Source organism: Phodopus roborovskii, unplaced genomic scaffold (genome assembly GCF_943737965.1).
Source record: "Phodopus roborovskii unplaced genomic scaffold, PHOROB, whole genome shotgun sequence".
In the NCBI taxonomy this organism is placed as follows: Eukaryota; Metazoa; Chordata; class Mammalia; order Rodentia; family Cricetidae; genus Phodopus; species Phodopus roborovskii.
Window position 1 is genome coordinate 16,422,396 of NW_026126541.1, and position 26,562 is coordinate 16,448,957.

At 38.3% G+C, this 26,562-nt stretch overlaps 1 protein-coding gene across 1 annotated transcript; it reads right to left on the minus strand.

Annotated features, from left to right (window-relative positions):
* Window positions 1-10,896: 10,896 nt before the first annotated feature.
* On the minus strand, window positions 10,897-26,557 carry Cutc (cutC copper transporter). The gene is made up of 9 exons (XM_051200003.1): window positions 26,426-26,557; window positions 23,186-23,257; window positions 19,386-19,445; window positions 17,998-18,207; window positions 17,312-17,347; window positions 15,084-15,217; window positions 14,144-14,171; window positions 12,385-12,490; window positions 10,897-11,541 (listed from the first exon to the last, which is right to left on the minus strand). The coding sequence occupies exons 1-9, from the start codon at window positions 26,481-26,483 to the stop codon at window positions 11,427-11,429; spliced, it is 819 nt and encodes a 272-aa protein (XP_051055960.1). The 5' UTR covers window positions 26,484-26,557; the 3' UTR covers window positions 10,897-11,426.
* Between the last annotated feature and the right edge of the window lie 5 nt (window positions 26,558-26,562).

The window sequence follows — 26,562 nt, forward strand, 5'->3', positions numbered from 1 at the left end:
GATGACTCCCTGAGCTCTTCTGTAATGAAGATCTTTCTATGACTGCGCTGTTTCTTCTTTACACTTTTCCTCAAGGAAATCAGGTGGTAAGAGGCAATGGGCTTTTGCCATTCTCACGTCCCAGTTAAAGGCAGGGCTGCTGCTGAACTTTCATCCTAACCACTTAATAGTTAACTTTGCCAATGGATACTGATGTCATCCCAGTGGATAAACATGTAGCTTGGGATCTCCAGGTACAGGGAGGCTTACCAGTTTCCCAAAGTCCCTGTAGTGTGGATATACACATATATTCATTCAAAGATGTGAGTGTGACTGGCAAGTCAGAAACCCAATATGCTTTTCTTCTCCTGAGTTTAGTTACCTACAAAAACGTCAACAGAAGGACCTGCCCATCTTCACTTCTGTCTGAACTCTGTTGAGTTCACAGAAATGTTAAATATGCATTCCTCTGAATTTTTAATTAAGAACATATAATAAACATTAACATGGCTTAAAATAATATAAACTTTATTTGAAAAGGTCGAGTTATATAAAAGAACAAAAAGCATTGTGAAACAACAAAAATAGTGTGACAATTCCCTTTTCCTAATGGCAAGTGACAGGATTTCCTTAAATTACAAATTCTCCTAGGATCTTCAAAGTGTGGTCTCAGTCAAACATATGCAAACTTCTAGGGATGCTCCTGTTCTACCAAGTGAGTCTTTTTATTATCTTAATGAATGTTCCCTTTTAGAGAGCAACCACTCATATTTAAAGGCTGTACTATAGAGGGCTGTACGACATAGTAAAGGAGTCCGAATATAAGTCTTATATAAGAGGATTTCTCTTCATTTCTTTTCTTCAATTGTAGAGATGCAACCTAGGACTTTACTCTGATTAATACAACAATAGTAGTCTCATAAGGTTCTATTGTCCACTGACATAGCTGTACTAATTTGTGTGACCTTTATAGAATGAAGTTTCATCATGACACGTTTTTCATCCTTGGTTAGTGATATACCACTACAACTAATCATGAGGACATAATTGACAGGGAATGTTTACTCATAATGACTCAGGAGAAAAAATGTACTGCATTACTGGTATGTAGTAAGCAAAGTCTTATTAATTAATAAGTTATTAATTGAATAAGTTAGTAAAGAACTTTTTAAAAATTTACAGACATTCAATGATTAAGATAACTAAGAACTGTGCACTTTTGGTTAATGATTATATGAGTAAGGGAGGTTTTCTTTCTTGTGTAATGCTCAGACACCCAGAGTAAAATGGCAACAGTAAAAAAGATTGCTTTTCCCATCATATTAAAAGTTAGCACACTAATCTTGTACCTAGACAAAATAAAAACAAAGTTAAGGGAGAAGTTTTATTAGAAAGGGGAGGGAGGGGGAAGGAAAGAGAAAAGAGGCAAAGAGAGACAGAGAGAGGACAGAAGAGAAGAGGGAGACAGGAAAAGTCCTGTCTGCTCCAGGGAACAGCCAGAAGAGAGAGCAGGAAGAGACAGGAAAGAGAGAGCAGAAAAAGCTGGAAAAGAGCAGAAAGAGAGAAGAGCAAAATTAAAATTTTTGACTATGAGAAAAGTTTGACTATGAAATAGCAAAATATTTTCTCTGATCAAAGTTAATATGGATATTCTTATATTGCTAAATGACAACAATTGTTTGTTGTTGCTTGTTTTTTAGAATATACAGGAATCAAGGGCTAAGGTATAGTTCAATGGTAGAGCATGTCTTTATGTGCAAGGCCTAAGCTTTAAGTCCAGCACTTAAAATAACAAACAAATAAATCCATGGTTCAAAGAAAAATATACAAGCAATAATTAAATAATTTTAAAAATTATTTTTCTTCCAATTACTAAAACATAGAATATAGTGAAATTCTTCCTGAGGGATAAGTTGCAGAGAACATATTTAAGTAATAAATGAACTCATTATATTAGACTTAAAGCCTGCTCAAAGCAGGGTAATTACTAAAAGAAAGTTTATGTGGTCTTTAAGGCCATACTTTTAAAAAATTATCAAAGTTGCAAGTGGGCAAAGGAGCTTGCTGCAAGAGCCTGACAACTGGAGTTCAACCCCAGGAGCCCACATCACAGTGAAACATGAGAGCCAAGCCACAAAGTTGTCCTCTGATCTGGAGAGGCGTGCCCTGTCACACTGGTAGTGCACGAACACAAAATTCAAACAACAACAATTATAAAAGTTATCAATGGCACAGAATCCTATTCCTGGGAGATTCGAAGACTACACTTTTGTTTAAGAGGTTGTGGGTTTTGGAGGGGGAGGAGTTGTTGTTTGTTGGAGGTGGGGTCCTACTGTGTGACCTAGGCTAGCTGGAACATCTAACCTTCAAGCTTCAGCCTCCTGGAAGTGCTGAGATTACAAGCAGCTTTTAACCTTTAACCCACTAGACAAAATGGAATGTCCTACACCGTGTTCTTTGGACAGCAAGATATCAACATAGAAAAGCAATACTTTCTTAGATCTTTACTTCACACATCCCATAAAATATAGTCTTGGCAAAACACAACACAATGGAAGCAAACATGCTAACATGAGAAGATATGCTGTAGAAGGGAAGATACCCTTCTGGGTTCTGAAAAACAGAAAGTAATATAGGAAATGGAAAGGCATGGTTTATCATTTTTCAAAAGGGAATTTCTAAACAAATACTGATAAGAAGTAGCCAGATGGAAAATTTATGTGACATAAGTAACATGCAGAGGGGACACTTTAAGCTGTAACAGCATGGAGAAACACATAATTTTACTAGCATTAAGTGCAAGTAAACTATATAATTTTTCTTGATAAAAGGTTTCATTATATTGCCCAAAGTGGCATCAAACTCCTGCGTTCAATAACCCTCCTGCCTTTTCCCCAAGTATATGGAAATACAAGCATGAGCCACTGCCTAGCAAGAAATGAATAGCCATTGCTTTTAGAAGAACTGGACAACTAATGACATGATCCTGCCTGTAAGATCTGAATAGTGTAGAATTTTAGTTCCCCAAGTCATCAATGTGACCTGGTGAGCAAAATACTTGTAAGACAAAATTAAATCCCAGCAAGAAGCACTACCTTTTGGGTATATGCCTAAGGGTGGGATTGCTGGGTCCTGTGGTAGACCAATTCCCATTTTTCTGAGGAGTGGCCATATTGATCTCCAAAATGGCTGTACAAGTTTGCACTCCCACCAGCAGTGGAGGAGTGTTCCCCTTTCTCCACAACCTCTCCAGCATAAGTTGTCATTGGTGTTTCTAATTTTAGCCATTCTGGCAGGAGTAAGATGGTATCTCAGAGTTGTCTTGACAGATATTGTTGACCCCTCCTGGAAGGCACCACCCTCCCTGTGGAGTGGGGGGGGGGGATGGGATGGGAGGGTGGTTGGGGGGCATGGGAGGAAGGGAGAGAGGGAGGGAGAGGGAATTGGGATTGATATGTAAAATAAGAAAAATAAATTTTAAAAAGAAGCACTACCTTGACATATGTCTGTGAGTTCTAGCAAATGCCTTCTTAGAGCTGATAACTAAACTTATTATAGACAGTAATGTGAATTGACAACATGAAAATGGTCAAATTAGTGGGCTCAAGAAAATTTACTAGGTAAATATCTTTAAGCCTACTGCCATACTATAAAATACTTATGTGTTTATATATATACATACATATATGCAGAAAATTTACAAGCACTTTTGTTAACAATTGGCTTTTATTTGTTTAAAGACAACTTTGAAGGTCTATTAATTAGTAATAAAGAGTCTGAACTAAGAGACCCATATTTTATTTAAATGATACCTTAAAATCTGTAATTTAAATTTTAAATCCTTTACTATGGAGGTTGCATCTAAAGAGCATCAGGCATTCATTATGTGGGCATACAAATTCGGACTAAAAAAATGAGGGTCAGTGTGGGGCCACTAGCAGGGGACCACTATTTATCTCTAGTGCATGAATTGCTTTTTGGAACTCATCCCCTATGGAGGGAACACCTTGCCCAGCCTAGACATGGGGAAGAAGGCCTGATCCAAATGATGTGACAGACTTTGATGATTCCCCATGGGAATCCTCATCCTCTCTGAGGGGTGGATAGGAGTTTGGGGGATGATGGAGGAAGTGGGAGGGTGGAAGAGTGGGAACTGGCATTGGTATGTAATTTTAAATTTAATATAAATAAAGTATTCTCTGCTGTTCTCAAAATTGTGATTTTTGACATGAGAGACAATTGTGTTGTATCATCATTTACTTAAGAGATTCTGTTTCCCTGTGGCCTCTAAAGACAGGAAGGATTATCTTTAGTATCTTGTGATTAGACCATTGAGAGTGAGTTACAAAATAAGCAAACACGATGACTTATAAAATGGTATGGCGTCTACAAAACAGTGTCCTATCTTCACAGAATCAACAGACTTTGGAGCAATCTCAGGTATAAAGAGCATTCTCTGAGAGGCAGACTCAGAGTGCCTTCAACAAACTGCATTGAACCTGTGAGGCCTTTGAACTCAGTCAAACCAAGGGACTAGTAAGATTACATTTCCAAAGATAATTGCATTTCCCAAGATAAGTTATCTTTTGCAAATTATTGACACACTACAAAGCTTTAGTTTTCTCAACTCCTAGCAACAGCTAGGCAGGGAGCTGGGTTTTTCCTCCCAATAGTTTAGGATCTCTTGCAAAGGTTATGACTAAATCAAAGTGGTGAATGAAATATTTTTTTTTGTTTTATGTAACTAAAAACCTTAAACCCTGTGAAATTACAATTCACAGAATTCCAGTGGCTCTATTGCATATCCCTCTCTCTGATTTTGAGCTTTACTCTTTTTTAAAAATGTATTTGGTATATATGAGTGCTCCACCTGTACATATGCCTGCATGACAGGAGAGGACATCAGATCCCACTATAGATGGTTGTGAGCCCCCATGTGGTTGCTAGGAATTGAACTCAGGACCTCTGGAAGGCTAGCAGGGCTCCTAACTGCTGAGCCATCTCTCCAGCCCCCAGCTGTGTGTGAGATGACTGCAATATCTTCAGGATTCCACTCTAGATATAACATATATTAAGGGAAAGGAGCAGTTTCAGGAGGGCTTCTCCAGATTTAGAAGCAAACTTTCTGGCATCTTAAATGATACAAGTTCCTCAGTAAGGCCCATCCCTGAACCTGTGGCTGAAGATGGCTTTCTTCTCTAAGGCAATGATGCTTCATGGAAAGGATTGAGAAGTTTTGTTCGAGTACAGACTCAAGATAATACAAGAACAAACTCTATTTACTCTCATATCAGAAAGGGATTTAAAATGGTTTTTTAAAAACACATAAAATATGACAAAAATACCAATGAAGAAAGATAGAAAAGATTTAACAAGGGATAAGCCTTGTTTAATAAGTTTGTGCAAAAGTCACTCTTTCTGCTTTCATCTACACAGATGCTGCAAATTGCTCTGCTGTTCTCATCAGTCAAAAGAGGGAAATAGTAATTTAGTCAAGCTTTGTTTGGTTCTAAGTAACAGAGATCCAAATAAATAAAACTGGAATAAATTTTTTTAAAATTCAAAATCTAATAGAAAAGTTGACAAATGAATCTAGCTTTAGAGAAATAGGTCAAGAGGCTCAAATGTAGTGATAATATTGTTTGTAATCTAACAAAAGCTTCCCTGAAGATCAGAATGCAGAGCTAAACCACTAGTTAACCACATTCCTCGTTAAGAGCTAACCCACTAATAGCAATAGAGGGTAGGCAGTGGTGACCACACCTTTAATCCCAGCACTCAGGAAACGGGAAACAGGCACATGGATATCTGTGAGTTCAAGGCCATCCTGGGCTACATGAAAGTGTATCAATCTAAAAGAGAAACAGAGTTCATGCCTTTAATCCCAGCACTAGAGCGAATAAAAGGCAGGAGCTCAGCACAGTCAAGAAAGAGCAGTTGAGGTTTTGCTGGAGAGCATTGCAGTCACTCTGAGGACAGGATCACCCTCCTTTGGTCTTAGTCTTGGTAGATGTAAGAACTCTTTAGTGGCTTGGGCGCTTTGCTTTTCTGGTCCTCACTTTGAACCCCAATATCTATCTCTGGGTTTTTATTAGTCACTCAAACAATGTCCTCACAATGTTTGTTTCTTCCAATTTTCCTCTCTGTGCTTTCTCTATTTGCTAGTAAAGATGGCCACACATTTATGACTATGAGACAAGACAAAAACAAAGCCAAACCAAACCGCACACCTGATGAGCTTTTAGAGGAAACTTAACTGCAGCTGTTTAGCTAAAGTGACATGGCACCAAACTGACTTCTGGGTATTTTATGTTTATATCTTTAGACCACTACCATGCCTGGTCTTCATCAGAAAAGCTTCTCTTTGCAATTAACTGCACTGGTGTAGACTTGTGGCTGCTCAAGGCATTGGGAATTAAGTGATGGTTGAGAACTCAGTCCTAAACAGGAAATTTATACTACCTTTTCTAAACTTCAAGGAACATCACAGTAGAGAAAGTACAAAGAATGTAAGATTTGGAAGATAGGGAGAAGGCGTATAAAATGCTACCTAATACATAGTTATTACAATAATCTCACAGCAACTGAAGTTGCTTTTACTGTGCTTTCCTGCATAAAGCTGTTCCTGTCATTAGTCAATCATGGATGGAGGAAGTACCCACATAACCATACTTCTGGTGAACAACTGTGTGGATTCTGGGGAAAGGCAGTTATTTTCTTCAGTTACATACCCACAAATTGAGCCCAGCAGGTTCTAATGGATAAATTGGAACCTATGGTCATATAGATATTTTTGGTTAAACTCAATGAGTCACCAGACAAAACAAAGACAGGAATGTCAGATTTACAAAGAGGTGGGGGTTACACAAATGTGGGAAGGAGGAGAGGGAAGTAACCAGATGCATTATATACACATATGACGTTATCAAAGAAGGAAATAAGTTACATATAAATACGTGAAAAATTATAAAGCACACACACAAAGCAGATGAACCCTGGGTATATAGCTCAGTGATGGAGTGCTTACCTGACATGAAAGAGGTTCCAGGTTCAACTATTTGTGATGTTATTCTAAGTTAAATGTAATGATTCTATGAAGGAGTGCATGAATATTCTTTGTGTTTTAGCAAAAGCATGCTACTGAGAGACACAAATTAGGAATAAGAAACAGTACTTTGCTTTTACTGCTGTTTTCATTCATATTATCTATTTCTTTACCCCATTTCAAGCAGATACCATCACAGGTATGAAACGTTCTAGACCAATCTAATAGAAAGCCTTCCTCACATATTTCCTTTAAAAAAAATCAACTTTATTGAAATATACAATTCAATCACTGTGTGGGGAAACTATTTTTCAGCCTATTCAGAGTTGTACAATAACCATCATCATGATCAGTTTGGGAGCCATTCCTATCATCCCTAAAACAAATAAAACCCCCAAAGGAAAAAATAAGCCTCATATCCAATCCAGAGTTCCTGGATTGGATCCCCAGCTAACACTGGGGAACAAAGCAGCATTCCTATTATCATTTTTCCTTGTTTGTCAAGGCTTCCTCTGCCAATTCTAGGATTGAGGCTGACAGGCAAGAACCAGAAGAAAAGGTGCAAAGGTCATTTTACTGAGCTGAGAGAGTATCACCTTTTTGTTTCCAGGATGTGGTACTTTTGAAGGGCTAAAATCGAAAAAATTCTAAAATGAGATGGCTGTCACCCTATGAGCTGATGCTATAATTCACTTTTTCTTTGTTAGTGTGTATACTTGTATAAAAAAAATGAAATACATAATTCAGTTTTGGCTGGCCAAAGGCCATCCACTACATTCTTTGTTAAGTTGCTTTCCAGGTGTCTAACTCTTCAAATCCTGACATTCAGAAGGTCTTCCTTGGTTTAATCCAGGTATTTGCCAATCTATGCAAAAAAAGTAGTTCCTTCCATGGTCTTCCGCTATTTGTAAACTTCAGTTTGATTGATGAGTTATGGTGGTTTATAACCAAATAGTGAAATATAAGGTCAAGTTCCCATTCTAATAATTAGTAAATAATCTGTAAATCAGCATTTTAGCACCACGTAGAAAATTTAGCTCCCAATTAACATTTTACCTAAAGATTTTAATACAGATCATCCTTAACTCTTACTTCATTAGGAGATGCAAAATGATTATTCTCTAAGGGATAAGTAATATTACCGTGGATATCCATGTATCAATTTTTTTATAGATACTCATATATTTTTAGTTCTTTGGGTGTGTAATTGCTGAGTCATACTGCATCTCTGTGTTTAACTCTGATGAATTCCCAGACTGTTCTACAAAAATAGCCACACCATTTCACACTCTTGTTATTAGCTCATGAAGGTGGTTGTTGCTCCACATCTTTTCCAGCACTTGGAGTAGTCACATTTGTGCAAATAAAGGGGAATTATTATGGGTTCGATTTGCAGTTCCCTAGGAACTAAAAAACATGGTAACCATTTGTAACTCTCATTTAGAAACTTCTATTTAAATCATTTGCTATTTTAAAATTAGACTGCTTTTCATGATTGAGGTTTTTTTTGGGGTGGGGCGGTCAAGACAGGGCTTCCCTGTATTGCTTTGGAGCCTGTCCTGGAACTCACTCTGTAGACCAGGCTGTCCTTGAACTCATAGAGATCCATCTGACTCCTGAGTGCTGGGATCAATGGTGTGCACCACCAACACCCAGCTCATGATTGAGTTTTAATTGTGTGTGTGTGTGTGTGTGTGTGTGTGCACGCACACACACACACACACACACACACACACACACACAAACTATGAGACATGATTGCAAAGATTTTTCTCCCATTCTGTGCCGATTGTCCTTCCAGTTTACTGATGTTATCCTTTGGAGCCTAAGTTTTTTATTTTGATAAAGTCCAGTGTATTCTTACTTTATTTGCCCGTGTGCTCCTTGGGTAATCCATGGCCAGACTCACTGCTGCCCTCCTCTAAATGGTTTGTACTACTGGCCTTATACTTATTTCTGTACATGGCATAAAGACCTATCTCTAATCTTTTGCATGTGGATATCCAGTTTTTCCAGTGCCATTTGTTAAGACTATTTTAAACAAATACATTTCCCAGTGAATTGTCTTAGAACCCTATTGTATTGATACTTTTCTATTACTGTGATGAAGCATGATGACCAAGGCAAAAAGCATTTTATTTATTTACATATTGGTTTTTCGAGACAGGATTTCTCTGTGTAGCCCTGGCTGTCCTGGAACTCAATCTGTAGACCAGGCTGGCCTCAAATTCACAGAGATCTGCCTACCTCTGCCTCCTGAGTGTTGGGATTAAAGGCCTGCACCACACTACTTGGTGGCAAAAAGTATTTTAAAATACTTTTTCCACTAAAATGTGGAAAAACCAAGGAAAAAAATTACATTATTTTATTTTTTTATACTCATATTGTGGAGTCCTGGACAGAGCTTTTAAACCATCAAAGACTGACCCTAGAAAGCTAACATGGGAGAAAAGAATAAACAATGAGTGCCTGGTGCTTTAATATGTCATTTAGTCAAAAACTATCATTTAGTTTTCATTCCTCATTTAGGAATGAGGGAGTTGAGGTTCAAAAAGTTAGCTTTTTCTGACTAAATTGTGAGATAAGATATGATCCCTGGTATGTCTGGTTTGCCCAGGAGTACAGTCCTTTGTACAACATCCACAAATCAAAGCATCTTAAAGATGACAACTTGAAAGATTACGAGCCCAATGTTCAGGTCTTATAAACAACCTGAATTTGTTATTAAATCTCAAGGCATTCACATTACCTCTTAGATCCTTTGTTAATTTGTTTTAATAAAACAGAGATAAAACAATTCTTATTTGGAGGATTAGATAGCCCAAGCATGGGAGAGGGTCAGGGTAAAGCACTAAATTACATTTCTTTGTTAAGTATTATGGCACTAAGTCTAGAAATCAGTTTCTGCATTTTTGTCTGTTTTTTGTATGTACGGGTGTTTTGCCTGCATGTGAGTCTGAAGAGGCCACAGGAAAGCTTTGCTCTCCTGGAGCTGTAGTTACAGATGACTGTGAGCCATCATATGGGTACTAGGAATTGAATCTGGGTCCTCTGGAAGAGCACCTTGTCCTCTAAATTGCTGTCATCTCCCCAGCCCTGCTATTTGATCTTTTGAGACAAGGTCTGAGTTCGTAGCCCGGGCTAGTCTCAAGTACATGGCAATCCTCCTACCTCAGTCTCCTAAGTGCTGGGATTACTGGCTAACTCTAGAAACTTTTAAATCCTGCTTTCCAGGTCTGAGGATTTAACAAAATCCTCAGAATCATGCAATTCTACTTGCATAGCATCCATCCCTCAATTACAAATCTGCAAACTTCTCTGTAATAGATCTTGTAATGGCAGAACCTCCATCCCACTTTCATTACTTACCGTAATCCCTGCATTATCTTTAAAGTAAGATGACTTCTGACTCTGGTTCATTCCTCTCCAGGGGAACTGGTGGTCGCCTGATCCCTTGAGGTCACCATACTGAGATCAAAGTTAGTGCAGACAGTTGAGCGGTGAAGTACACCACAGTGCAGAACTCCTGGACTCAAGTCATCCTCCTGCTTCAGCCTTTCTAGCAACTGCAATATAGGCACACAACACTGCACCTGGCTCCAGTATGGCTTTCGCTGCCAAATTACCATTGTTGGCCATACTTTCTTTTTGAGCTCTGGTCTGCCTTTAAGTGTGGCTTCACTATGGCATCCAGCACCTTGGCCCCTTCAGATGGGGATGCAGACTTGTGGCCCCTTTGTTGTCAGCACTGTCTTTCACTGTGGCTACTGAAAGACCCAAAGAAATCTAACATTTCACACTGCAAGACATGCCATATTTTTGCCTCAATTTCAATGTCAGAATGCAAGAGAAAGAAAAGTCCAAGTCCGGGAAATTTTTATACCATTTTACTGTAACCATTACATCTTGCCCTGAGCAACAAATCCAATGAGTACATGATAGAAAGAAAAACTAAAAGAAATAGAAAAGCAAAACAATCCTCTTTCATAGTAAGCTACTGAAAATATTTTTTATTTATTTTCAAAGGCATCATTTAATTTTGAAGGTGCTACCGGAAATATTAAGTGAAAAAATACAATATAATGAGAATTTTTATTTTACAAACAAAAAGGCAAAAACATGGTACTTAGTTGACCCTAAACTGAATCCTCATTGCATACATTGTAGTTGAGCTCTGCCAGTTTATCAGTTAATCCCATTGAAAACTGACTAAGTCTCTCTCTGTGGAAGAAGCACAGAATAAATTTAGCCATGATGGCAGCAATGACTGGCAAAGAAAATGATTGCATTGTTGTTCCAATTTCTTTTTCTTCTTAGAAGCCTACACCATGGCCATGTGGAGAACTGAAAGTTCTACTTCTACCTTCACACTGTGATACCCACGTCTCTCAGAGAAGTTTAACTAAACTAGGACATCCTTTGCAATAGCATACAAAGTCCTTACTTTCGTTACATCTGTTACCTTCAGAGAATATTCTGAATGAGCAAGTGAAGCTCCCATTGCAACAGAGGAATTTCTGCAATAGAAATAACAAAGAACAAATAGATAATCATAACAGTTGCTAAATACACCCTCCTTCACTTTAAAACTAATTCATGGCTCAAGAATAAGGGAAGGTCAATGATGCTAGACTCACAATTTTCATTAATTAATCACTTGAAAAATCTAATAGCTAAGGATATCAGGCAGGAAATTGGATTTTATATCTGAAAATGTTCATGCTAAGGTCTTCCTTTTTTCTGTTAAACCCTCCCCTCCCCAGTAAATGAGATAATTCAATTAAGTTAGGAATCCTCTAGGGTATAAAAAAATAAACATTGCAGTTTAAAGTCCTTAATGATGATAAAATTTCAAAACAACTAAAAGTAGAGAGCAAAGGTAAAGGAAGACTATTTACAGTAGGAGAGATAAAAATGGTTCTGAGGCTGCCTTATACCAATTATTAACTTTGTAAAAAAAAGTATACAGAATGAGTACATGTGAGTATCTGCCTCACTGGATACTTTACTGCTGAATTAATTTATTAAGTGCTTAAGTTCAGCAATGCTTGGATTAGGAAATCATTCCCATGGAATTAACAGTCTCTCTTAGTAGACTCACAGACTAGATACAACCATAAAAACAGTTATGGCTAACAAGACTAAGCAAAGGCTATATAAAGGTTTACTGATATTCTGAAGCTACTGTTTATTTCTGAAGAATAACAACCATTTTAGGAATATTTTCAACTGAAAAACCAATCATAATACTTACTAATCACAACATTCTATTATTCAGTAGTGGCATTAACTAAGGTTTTCTTATTTAAACAAGCAAAGATTAATTTCATCTTATCCTGTACATAAATAATGTATTTTACCGAAACTTCATTCCTGAGTCTCTAGAAGACCGAGCAGAACAGTGGAACTCTGTAGCACCTGAACCCTCAAGGATCCTTTGCAGATTTTTATCTGTTATGCCACCTCCTGTACAAAGGAAAAAAAATATTAAATGGAGCAGAATATCACATGACAAATCCTTATTCTACATAAAATCTCCACCTAAAAATTTTTACTGATTCAACAATTACTGTCTCTAAGCTAAAACTGGATCAGAAGACAAATAAGACCTATACTACAGACTTTGGAGAACTTACAAGGATAGAGCTTATAAATGAAACCCATCAATCCACTGGGTTATATCACATTAACTTTGGATTTAAAAGGACTATTTTGGACAAGGAAAATCATTCAGCATTGCATTATTTCTTTCCCCTCAACTAATATATGAAAAGTTCAAGATAGATTTGAGGAAAAAGCTACAAAAGCATCAAAAATGTATCCTTAACAGAGAAGCTGTAACATTTCACTCTGGCCCAGGATTTGAGGAACACACTGACTCTACTGGAAATAAGAATAAGCAAACTATTTACGGCTTCTTCGTTGTAACATTAACTCTTTTTTCCATTTCACTGATGAATCTAATTTTATTTAAATACTTTCTGATGACATTCATTTTGGTAATCTTTAACATACTTATAACAGTCATACTCTGAACTGACACCAGTATTTATAAATATGAAATTATTCACCTTCATATTCTGATATAGAAAGTATATTTAAGACATATTTAAGTAATTATGCACTTTGTGCTTTCAGCTATGTTTCTTTTCCTCAGACTTTTTTCTTTTTATTATTTTTTTTTCTTATTTTACATATTGATCCCACAGTTATGTTTTTAATATACTTTTCAGACTCATTAACTTGGCTATTTGTTGTTGTTGTTAGAGCTACAGTCATATTGCTGAACCCTTAAAAAGTGGAAAGAACAAGCCAGGCATAGTGGTGAATATCTCTAATATCAGCACTTGAGGCTAAGGCAGGATGAGCTCAAGTATGAGTAGCCGGGCTACATAACAAGACCCTGTCTCACAAAACAAAACAACAAAACAAATGACCAACAACAATAATAAAAACATAATCAACAGAGAACAAAACAAAACAGAAAGAACATAGGCTGACAAGTCAGATCTAGATTAGAATTCTGGGCTTTTCAACTACAAATGTAAAAAGCTATGTGATATTTCTGAAATTATATAATTCTACTGAGTCTCAACTGAGTTTAGGGGAAATACTTTGAGATTTTTAAATGTAGGCTTGTCATATACAGCCTTTTTATGTTGACATATGTTCCTTGTAGCCCCACTTTCTTCTGAACTTATCACGAAGAAGTTGGATATTGGTGTGTGACTTATAACCTAGAGTCTGTTGATACAATTGTCTGAGCTGACAGAATATTCCATTTATTCAGACATGCTGCCTAACACTTGGCTTTATCATAGGACAGCAGCAGTGAACTTACTTTGTCTCACTAAGATGAATATTTGAATTCATAATATTCTAAATAGTGAGAAAGCAAACATGGAGAAAATTCCTTATTTGCACCTCTTTAAGCCAACTTCTTTTAGAAGGGTCTTATTTTTAAATCTCAGCAGAGACCTCCTAATCTTGAAACATTCTGATCAAACTATATATTTTTAGCTCTAAGTACCATGTTCTAACACTTCTCCCTTGTTCTCTTGACTCATCGCTCTCCCAACACTTTACTTCAGCGTTATGAGAAAAAACAGAGGCAAATACCTGGCATCACCACAATCCTGCCTTTTGCCTAGAAAGGGGGAAAAGAATAAATTTTAGTATCTTTAACTCAGCTGAGATTAGTAAGTATGTTAAAATTTTAAGTTACTGTTAATGTTTAATTTTTCAATAGCTCTCTCTCTTTCTCTGAAGGAGTGTATTGGGCAAGAAAGATGTTCAGCAGTAGAATTTTTCCAAAAAGATATTTATTATATTGCCTTAAAGTGTATATTATTATAAGCACAAAGAACAGGTAGAAAAATAAACTTTATAAGAAAAATATTGGGGGGATACAATATGGGGATAGCTCACGCCTTTAATCCCAGCACACGGGAGGCAGACGCAGGCAAATATATGTGAATTCGAGACCAGCCTGGTCTACTGAGCTAGTTAGTTCCAGGACAGGCTCCAAAACAATACAGAGAAACCCTGCTCGAAAAATCAAAAAACAATATGGGTAATTTATAAATAAATAAATAAATAAATAAATAAATAAATATTTGAAGAAAAAAACCCAAAAATATTGGAGGGTTGGGGGGCATGGGAGGGAGGGAAAGGGAACTGGGATCGATATGTAAAATAAGAAAAACAATAAATTATAAAAAAAAAAGAAAAATATTAAAGGAAAAATCACAGAAATTTTGAGTTTGTGGTATGCAGTAGAATGAAAACAGGGATTTCCTGCATATACATAACACATTGACAGTTAAAAAGATATGATGTAAAACTACATAAGACTAACAATACAGAAAAGGTAAAATTTGCTGTCTATAATTTGATTTGAAGTGCCTTGGTTACTTAATGCTCATGAAATAAATAAATAAAAATCATATAAATATGTCACTGGCTCTGCTTTTCCTTCATAATCACCATGTCAGTAACATTCATTTTTATGAAATAGCTTAATGATAGAACGTCCAGAGCAACCACACCCACCCTGTACCTCATCTGTGAGTTGCTTTATTAGAGGCAGTCCTTCTAGTGCTGAGCTGTCACATCCACTGGTCAAAACACGCTCAAAGCCCAGGGCTAAGAGAGTCTCCAGAGCTGCCATTGGGTCATGGACCATATCGAAGGCTAAAATAAGTAAAACTGACTTGAATTTTGATCAGAAATTTCCTCGAATTCAATAGTTTCCAAAATGTAGTGTGTATACACATATTATAATATATATTATATACACTGTATATAAAATGGCATTTGAAATTGGTCAAGGCAAAGCATTTAAACCACAGAGACAAGAAAATGCTGCAAACCAGAGTTTCTTCTTCCTTTTCTTTTAGAGACAGGGTCTCATTGTGTAGCTGTAAGTAGCCCGGAACTCACACTGTAGACGGGACTGGCCTCAAATTCATGGAGACCCACCTGCCTCTGTCTCTAGGGTTTCAGGATTAAGGGCATGTACCACCATGACTGAGCTAAGAGTTCTTTTTGTTTGTTCTTAAGGGTTCTTTTTATTTTCCAAGAGTCAGAGTTTGCCAGTACAAAAGTCTGCATGCCACTGGTACCCATGATCATTTTATCAGCACATATTCCAATAGGTGAATTTACTGAGATCCAGATAAGAAGTGACAAGTTTCAAATTTTCAGTAATCACAAGTGTTTCTCTTTAAAATAAACTTCCTTAAAATTTACCTTAAAATAAGTATTAATAAATGTATAAGGAGGCATTTAAATATGATAATGCTATAAACGTTAATGATCACATCTGGAAAAAGTGCTCAAGGGCTTCAGACAAATTAAACTGCATAAAGTGATACATTATACTCCCCTGTCCTGGGAGAAGCCTGGCCTCACATTCACACTTATTGAGCAGTCATTTGTACTGATAGTGTAAGACTGATTGTTTTCAACAGACAACATGAGGTTTCAATTCTGTCCTACTAAGATACTTCCTTTCTCAAGTCAGGACACACAGGCTTATACCTCTGGCACTGAGGAGGATAAGGCAGAAGGATTTCAAATTCAGGGGAAGGGAGGAAAGGGGAGGCGACTGAAGGTTAAGTGGAGAGGAAAGGGCTGGGACTTCTCTCTTCAGAACACTAAGAAAGGAGAGTGGCCTGGGAGCCTTAAAACAAAAACTCTGCTTTAGTGCTCAGCGCTACCATGTGATACAGAGTTCTAATTTACGGTGACGAGGTACTATGGGCCTCGGGACAGGCTCCCTGTTCTACCCTTTAGTGGACAGAAGTTTTCCTGTGCCATCGCTTTCTCAACACTGGTTATACTGCTTTAATAAATTAACAAGTGGGGAAAAAGTAGAACCAAGAACACTATTAATATTTCTATAAATTGTGAAAATATTTTTGTCAGACTTATTAAAGAAATAGAAATTTGAAGTCAAGTCATCTTTTAGTATAAAATTTTTAAAATATAATCTATATGGATGGCTTATTTTTTAAAATTAGTAAGAATGACAAAATTAAAGCTTTTTTTTTTTTTTTTGGTTTTTGAGACAGGGTTTCTCTGTATTGCTTTGGAGCCCGTCCTGGAACTCCAGCTGTAGACCAGGTTGGCTCTGAATTCACAGAGATCTGCCTGCTTCTGTCTCCCAAGTGCTGGGATTAAAGGCATGTACCACCAACGCCCAGCTAAAACATCTAAGATAAATGTTCACTAATTTAAAAATATTTTTCATGTTTACAAATTTTTTTGGTGTGCCTGGCATCAAGATGCTGACAGACTAATGTCTTTTAGTTATCGCTATTGTATAAGACACAATGCTAATACCAAATCAAGACAATAGTTTCTGGTAGTGGTATACATTTCAAAGGGTAACAAATACTTTATCTTAATTTCTATATATGGAGAGTGATTTTTGCCTGGCATAAATACACCGGGAGGTGCATTCAATGGCCAACATGAATTTATCCCTTTTAGTGCTGTATATGATCTAAGGTAATCTAATGAATAATGAAGCTTAGGGTTGCTACTTGCGTGGACACAAACACTTGCAACGTTTACTCTCCTCTCAAGTGCATGCTACCACCACCTTCTTTACAACATTTCATTAACAGAGCTTTCAAGTTTTCTCGGCACTGAATCTATACTATGCTATAACTAGTATCACTGTAACACTATAGAACAGGGTTCGTTAGCAGGGTTATGCCATCTGGTAAAATTTGAGACCTGACACCATTTAACAAGCCTATTAAAACAGAAATGACTCACCTCGGTGAAAAGTGACTGGCAGAGGACGGCAAAGAGCTATAAAAAGAAAGTCACACAACAGCATGAAGACGCAGATTACTATGTGCAGAATTCTCCTTCTTGGGCAAAATTTTATACTCCCTTCTGCTAAGATAGTGAACTAAAACAGTAACAACATGGCAGCCTTGTCAGTCTTCTAAACTCAAAAGTCGTATCTTTCTACTAAGCTCTGACTTTCATATAAAATAGAGATAGCTATCTACACCTTAGGGGCACCAAACAATGAACTGTAAAGACAGCATTACATCTATTACTTGGCTACTCCAAAGATCTTCAAGAAAACTTTGACCTCATAATGTAGGTAGTTTGCATCTATCCTCTCCACTTCCTCTCATTATTGACTAGAATAACTTCTTAAGTTTTGGCAATCAATCCAATCAATGTAAATTTCTCTTAAACTCTTCTAGAGCAGTACCTGATCTACAACAACAAAGGAGTGTCGAGAGGGCTTTTCCATACCCTTTACCCCAAATATTTAAATAACCTCTTTGTAAGACAGGTTAGTTTAAGTGTCTGCACCTAAAAATCAATTTTGTGATTTTTTTTTTTTCATTCTGAATCAGGAGTGTGTGTGTGTGTGTGTGTGTGTGTGTGTGTGTGTGTGTGTGTGTACTAGAGGCTTTTACACCTCAGCTATAAATTCTTACCCACAAGAGACATGCACAGCTCTTTGTCAATGTGTCCATCTTCAGTCAATGCCCCAAATACCAAACCATCAGCACCATAAAGCTTGGCAAGGCGAATGTCAGCCTTCATCACTTCAACTTCACGATCTGAATATAAAAAATCACCTCCCCGTGGCCGAATCATCACAAAAACTGGAATCTGGACACTTTGTTTTACTACTTGAAGAATACCTGTAAGAACAGAAACAGACTAAAGTTCAACTGTAATCTAAAAGATCTGGAGAAGTTACTAAAATATGATTGGTCATATACAGTTATTCTTACATATTTTTCCAAAGGAAAAGAGTTGACAGAAGAAATCAGAGAATGATAATATGAGGAGGCATGTGGGTAATGGAGGAAGCCTTGAGTGAATGTGGGTAATGGAGGAAGTCCTTAGTGAATGTATTATTAACAAAGACCAAAGCCTCAGACCCACAGAAATTGGCAAAGCCTTCCTCTAGGTGAGGCTCAGTGGCATGGCAAAGCCTTCCTCTGATCCAAGTGTGAGCATTAAAAATGACTGACCAGTGTGTGTAAAACCTAGCAACCGTAGTAGCTCCCTCCTCCCAGATGACTGGAACCTAAGATTGCTCCCTACAGACAACACACGGAGACTGGCTTACTCCTCTACCTGTGTTGGACATGATAGACATGCTGACATTCAGGTTGTTGCATAGTTGGTGTCACTCCATCAGAGTAAGCATGACCCATTAAATTCCAGCTTCTCTGCATGTATGTAGTGAGATAGTCCTTCTGTGGCACTGACCACACCCATTGGGGGGTGGAGCCATGGGCGGAAGTGACCTGTGGAAGGAGGTCGGAGGGGGCCAGGAAAGGCTCTCTCTTTCTGGCGTGGACAGGAGAGGATCGGGTTGAATTTCCTGGTGTTCATCTGTCTAGGTTGTAAGTTATTTCTCCCTGAATAAACATCTATTCGGCCTATTTGTTTATCCTGATCCTTATTTACCGCAATACATGTATGTGTGTGTGTGTCTGTGTGAATGTGTGTGTGTCTGTCTGTCTGTCTTTGTTTCCAGGACCAAGCCAGTGGAGGCCAATGAGGAACCAAAAGTGTTTATGGTGGAAGTTAAGTACTAGGAAAGTCAAGGGTTAAAGAAGAGCAATTTAGAAGGACTGAGGATATTTATAAGCACTTGTCAACTGATACAATAAAAACAATTTACCTTCCAACTTTTTGATGTTTGAAAACAAAAATATGTTTAATTAAATCTTTTGATGATGGTATTTACAACCATAAGCATTTGTAACTGGTTTCATAGTCATCATATACTTAAGGCAACATTAAATAATCAGTTGTTCTAACCTCTGTATGAGAAATCCAGTGGGGAAAAAAAAAAGATATTTACCCATACTGGGTGTGGTTCCTCCCTCCAGTAAGCCAGCACATAATTCAATCCGACCAGCACCTTTTTTAAAAACACATTTTTTTTAACGTTCCTATGACAAGATAAACTGTTTATCTAAATACAAAAAGAACCTGAGAATTTAATAGAAATAAATCAAATTATGAAATTAGAGTAAAAATATTTAAAATTTCAATTGTATTCTACACTCCTCATTGTGTTACTGATAGTCAAATTAAGAGTTAATTCACATTAAGCCAATTCTCTTAAAAATTGTATTAGAGTCGTTGTGCACAGAGAATAAGGACATTATTGGATAGAAAATAGTAGAATGTTAACTCTTAATCAGTAAGAAAATAACATCAACTTTTCAAAACATTCCTTATTACTCTAAGATTTAAAACAAAACAAAACAGTTCCTTTAGAGTAGCTATCAAGACAATTCCAAGGTGAGGTGAATGTTGATAGCAAAAGAACTATGAAACTATTGGGGTCATGTTAAAAGGTCTCAGGAACAAGGCTCTTACCAGCCAAAGATACAATATTTTAATAAACAAAACAACTATGATAGATTAAAACACATGTCTAAATCTAGTTTTATAATGTCAAAACAACTCACTGGAGGATAGCAAGCAGATGTGCTATTTTGAAAATCAGTGAACAAAGAAGCTAGCCTTTCTCCTTTCCTCTCATACAAACCAAATTTCAACATAACTAGTAATTACTAATTAGTAAATGAATGAATGAATAAATAAATAATAAATAAATAAATAATAAACAGGACATGGTGGTACACGCCTATAATTCTAGCACTTGGAATGCTGAGACAGAAAGACTATCATGAGTTCAAGGCCAGACTCAACTACATAATGATACCCTATGTCCCTTCAAAAACAAAAGAACAAACAAAATTCAACCTCAAATATGTATGTGTACACATATGTAATATACACACATGTATACACACAAATACACACACACATATAAACGAATTATTAGATTGACAAATGACTGGAAAACTTACAAAAGAGATCAGGTTGGTAATACCTGAATCCAGTACCTGTTGCATAAACCAGTCTCACTTCAAACTCAGAGATCTACTTACCTCTACCTCCTGAATGCTGAGGTTAAAGACATGCACCACCTTCCCTAGCTTATTTAATTTTTAAGTATGGATATTCTGTCTGCATGTCTGTGTACTATGTGTATGCCTGCTGCCCATAGAGGCCAGAAGAGAGCATTTGATTCCCTGGAACTGAAGTTGAAGACAGTTGTGAGCCACGATGAGGGTGCTAGGAATTGAACCCTAACCCTCTAGAAAAGCACCCAGCGTGTGTAACCAATGAGCCATCTCTCCATCCCTATGAAACAATTTTATTAAAACTCAATTCTGAATTGGATTTTAAGTGGCTGGGTGAATAGGCAATAAAGTGATTAGAAAAATAATACCATATTGTACCACTTACATAATCAGAAAAATTGAGACTGATGCTCTGAATGATTAAATCATAGTACATATAACAAGTCAACTCTGAAGAAAGAGAAAAATAAACCTAAAAAAAAAAAAAAAAAAAGGAAGAAGAGGAAATCATAAAGTATGGTAGTACATGTCTACAATCCTACCACTTGAAAGGCTTAGGTAGGAGGATCACAGTTTGAGATTACCCTAGGTTATAGCAAGACTCTCTCAAAACAACCAAGAATAAGGGATATGTAACTCAGTAATACAGCATGTACAAAGCCCTGGGTGCAATCCGCATGGGGAACAAGGGGAAAAAAATCATCTGTTATGGCAACTATCAATCCTTCATTCCTTTTCATTGCCACAGAGAGATTTTACATTCTGAAAGGTTTTCAAAAGGCAACAAGGAGTGACAATATGACCATCAAATTTGCAAACATGTAAACTGCTCCTACCAAAAATATTTGCTGAAAATGACTGCCCATGACTTAAAAGTGGTTGAAGTTTGTAATGATTGTTTTTCATTTGCAATTTGATTAGATATGGAATCATCAAGGAGACACACCTCTGAGTGTACCTTTGAGGGAGTTTCCAGAGAAGTAACTGAGGAGGAAAGACCCACACGGAATGTGGGTGGCACTATTTCATGGGCTGGAGTCCCAAAACGAAAAAAGAAAGAAAAGAAAGAGGCAGCCAGCCGAGCATCAGCATCCACTTCTCTGCTCCCTGGCTACAGACACACTGGGATGAGCTGCCCCAAGCCCTGTCCCATGCCTTCAGTGCCATGATGGACTATATCCCCTCAAACTGAGGCCAAAATAAACTCTTCCTTCTCTAAGGTTCTCCTGTCTGGTAATCTATCACAGCAACAAGAAAAGCAACTAATGAAAACTGAGCGATGAGTAGATAGGGTGTTAGGGTTTCTACTGCTGCAACTGGAGAAAGAGCTTCCTTTACCTTATACGTTCATCACTAAGGGCAGTCAGGGCAGAAACTAGAGAAGCTGTGGAGGAGTCTTGTTTACTGGCTTGCTCAATCTGTTTCCTTATAGCACCCAGGACCAACAGCCCATGGGTGGTGTTACCCACAGTGAGCTGGGTCCTCCTACATCAATCATTAGTAAGGAAAATGTACCAGGGGCTTTCCCATAGGCCAATCTGGTAGATACTTTATATTCTGAGGTTCCTTCTTCACAAATGATAAAACTAGCCAGCACATGTTAAGTCTGATTTATTTATGTTTGAAAATGTTTCTTAATTAAAAATTCTGTAAATATGTTTCTCATACTGGTTTAATGAATAAAGTACTGTTGGACAATAGGAAAGCAAGATAGGCAGGACTAGGAGATGAGGAGGAAAGAGGAAGTAGTAAGGAAGGAGAGTCAAAATGGAGAGACTGGGGAGACCAGACGCCTGCCCCACTCCCCAGTAAGGAAACCATGTGGAAATACATAGAAATGGGTTAATACTTAAGACAGAGCTAGCCAATAAGAAACAAGTAACGGGCCAACAGAATTATATCTAATACAGAGTCTCAGTGTGTTAATTGGGGCTGGCGCGGCGGCCGGACAAGACCAGGCAGCGGGCAGAAAAACCGTACACCTTACAATAAAAGTCTGGGGATGTGGTTTCATAGAATGCTTGCCTAAAATGCACAAGATCCCGAGTTTTTCCCCTAGTACAACCAAAAAAATAAGTTAAAATTATTTTTCTGACCTTGAGATGATGGAAAGTCTATGCTTCTCACAAAAACAAATTTAAAATACAAAACAAAACATATGGTAAAAAGATAAGACATCTAACACCATCTTTAATGTGAACTCTTATTCAATACTGGGGATTGTATATGCTATAAATGCTTTGTCACTGAGCTAACTGCTCAGTCCCCTAAAGATATCTTTGAACTGTTTCAACTTCTTAAATTTGTGTTAAAATCAATAAAATAATCATGTTACTGAATAAGCAGGAATACAGATGCTTGACTTAAAATGTGACCTGCTGGGGGAAGGGAAAATTAAACAGTAATTTTCCAATAAATTTAAAACTTTGCTTTACTATCTAGCTCAAGCTGGCCTCAAACTTTCAACCCTCACGCCGCCATGCTGGGATTATAAGAATGTGCCACCATGCCAAACTCTTCGGTAGGTTTTCTAGGACTTTTTCTTTTTTTATTTTTTAACGGAGTTTCACTCTATAGCTCACACTAACTTCACAGAGACCTTTTGCCTCAGCCTCCCAAGTGCCCAGCTTGGCAAGGCTTTTTTTGAGATCAGTTCATAGGATTCATTTTCAGACTCTATAAAGAGCTGCCAGCCACCTAGTCATTATCTAGTCTCCCTTACCTCCTCTTTCTGCATTCACGGCTGACTCCACTGAATCCACACATATCTCCATAAGAAATCCATGTGGTGCTCCTAAAACATGAACAACAGAAATTTTTGAAGGAACTAACATTTTATAGCAGTCTTCCACTCATACTTCAGTTTTTGCTGCCTGAATCCAAATGTGCAATAGAGAAACAAGTACATATACTAAGACCCATCCATGTGGAAAAACACCACGCTCATTAAAACCGTTGTCTCTAGACTGGGCAGCAGATATACAGACAAATGGAAAAGAAACCAAACCAAAACCATCTTAGTATATACTAAAAGTGAAATTAATCTTCCTGAAACATGGACCTCATCACAGTATCTCAGCTCAGACTCTCAGAACGTCTCTCAGCGCCAGCAGTGATAAGGAATACATTTTTAAAACCAAGGGTTCAAATCCTGGTCCCACCACTTTATCACTGTATGACCCTAGACAAGTTACTTTTCCATGAGACAGAGGTTTTAATTCCTGCCCTCAGAGTAATGAACATGGAGAGAGTTTACATAAAGGATACACCCACTAAGCATCCAAAAAGCATTCATTGTCATGAATAAACTGCATATTATTTCCTCCTTATGACTCCAGTGTTCTTCATGCCCCATCTTTACCAATGATTATACTATCCCAACTGACAAAATCCTTCTAGTTTCATCCTCAAATGCTAAACTTTTCCAAGGATCTTGCCAAGTCACATTTCTATGTTTTTTCTCCCAAAGTAGAAACATTTGTATCCTTCTTTTGAACTCCAATAACTGGAGTTCCATATTTCTCATTAAAACCCTAGTTTCCCCTCTTACTTATGGGATACATATCTGATCTCTGTTGGTTGACATGACGTTCTTAATAACACCAAAGACAGTTTATGCTGGAGATGTGGAGAAAGGGGCACACTCCTCCACTGCTGGTGGGAGTGCAAACTTGTACAGCTACTTTGGAAATCAGTATGGCGGCTCCTCAGGAAAATGGGAATCAGTCTACCACAGTATTCAGCAATTCCACTCTTAGGTATATACCCAAAAGATGCACTTTCATACAACAAGGACATCTGTTTAACTATGTTCATAGCAGCACTATTTGTAATAGCCAGAACCTAATGCCCCTCACCTGAAGAATGGATGGAGAAAATGTGGCACATTTACACAATGGAGTATTACTCAGCGGAAAAAACAAAACAATGGAATCATGAAATTCCCAGGCAAATGGATGGAACTAGAAGAAACCATCCTGAGTGAGGTAACCCAGTCACAAGAAGACAAACACGGTATGTACTCACTCATATATGGATTTTAGACATGGAACAAAGGATTACCAGCCTACAATCCATATCACCAGAAAAGCTAGGAAACAAGGAGGACCCTAAGAGAGACATACATGGTCCACTGGAGAAGGGGAAAGGGAGAAGATCTCCTGAGCAAATTGGGAGCATGGTGGGAGGGGGGGGAGAGGGAGTTAGGGGGAAAAGGAGGGGAGAGGAGGACATGAGGGAGCAGGAAGACTGAGTCAGGGAAGAATAGAAGAGAGCAGGTATAGAGATAATAGAGGGAGCCATTATAGGTTTTAAGAGAAATCTGGCACCAGGGAAATGTCCAGAGATCTACAAGGATGACCCCAACTAACAATCTAAGCAATAGTGCAGAGGCTATCTTAAATGCTCTTCCCTGATAATGAGATTGATGACTACCTTAAATGCCATCCTAGAGCCTTCATCTAGTAGCTGATGAAAGCAGAAGCAGACACCCACAGTTAAACACTGAGTTGAACAAACTCCTGGAATCCAGTTGCAGAGAGGGAGGAGTGATGAACAAAGAAGTCAAGACCAGGCTGGAGAAACCCACAGAAACAGCTGACCTGAACAAGGGGGAGCTCATGGACCCCAGTCTGATAGCTGGGAAACCAGCATAGGACCCACCCAGACCCCCTGAATGTGGGTGTTAGTTAGGAGGCCTGGGCAGTCTATGGGGCCTCTGATAGTGGATCAATATTTATCCCTAGTATACGAATGGACTTTGGGAGCCCATTCCACACAGAGGGATACTCTCTCAGCCTAGATACATGGGGGGAGGATCTAGGCCCTGCTCCAAATGATATGACAGACTTTGAAGACTCTCCATGGAAGACCTCACTCTCCCTGGGAAGCATGCTTCATGTCATGATTTCTGTAAGAAGTTACATATTGTGGTAGTGGTTAGTAACGGGCAGTGAGTTTGTAATTATTTCTACTTTTCTATATCGCTTGACTTCTTCTACCTAATAGTGACTGCTTTTATGATGAAAAATTACTCTGAAGAACAAAAATCTGTCAACTTGTAATATGGCGTTGCAACTGCCATTTATTTTTAATAAAAGACTATTGGTCCCATAGATTGGAACTCAAATGTTAGCCTATGGTCTTACACAATGCTCTGATTCCACAAATCAGATAGCCACAAAAAGTCACACCAGTGGGGCTAATAATGCTGAAGGATAATCAGGAGCTTCACACAGGAGTACGGGAATGGTTAAAACAGGAGCCTGAGCAACAAAGTTTGTTTGTAGGGATCAAAACAGACATTTGAGTCAGTAGTGCTGAAAGTAAGCTACTCCGGGTAGCTTTGGGGACTCGAGTCTGTGGCTTTACTTGCCTTTTTCTCTCTTAGCCTCTCATCAGTGGGATGCAGTTCTCAGGACACTGCTAAATGTGTCAGACGGGATGCGGATGTAAGTATGAGAAGCCAGCTATCTTCCATATTAAAGAGATTTGCAAAAGTCAGAGCACTGCCACCTACACTATTTTGCTTAACATATGATAGGTATATTAGTGCTATTTTCTAATTATCAGTCAATACTTTTTATAGGACGGTAAGTCTTAAGGGGAAAACAAATGTGAGAACCGCTGGTTGGGAGAACCAAAGAGTTCACCGATACAAAGAGAAGAAACTTGCCGAATTGCTGTCTGCGGTGACAGCCAGCCCTGGACAACTCCAGGAGGAAGCCGCCACCTGCAGCCAACCCAGTGGCTGTGGAAACAGATCCCACTTGTCACCACACGTTTATTATCTACCACAGCGACAGGGAGGTGGGGGTTAGGTCCCCTCTTGTGGCCCAAGGGGCTTCGGGGAGCTGAGGGCACTTGTGTGAAAGCGTGACCCGAGAAGCGGAGGAAACGTAACGGGCCGGGCCCCACCCCGGGGTCGACGGGCCGACCACCCCTGCCCCGCCAACTTCCGCACCCGCCTTCCCCGACGGCATCCACGCGGGTTTCCGCTCGCAGGAAACCCCTCTCTTCATGCTTCCCGCCTTCCTCCCTCGCTCGCCTCCGGTTTCCACTGCGTCCCCGCGGCTGAGCCAGCGAGCGAGCGGCCGAGGG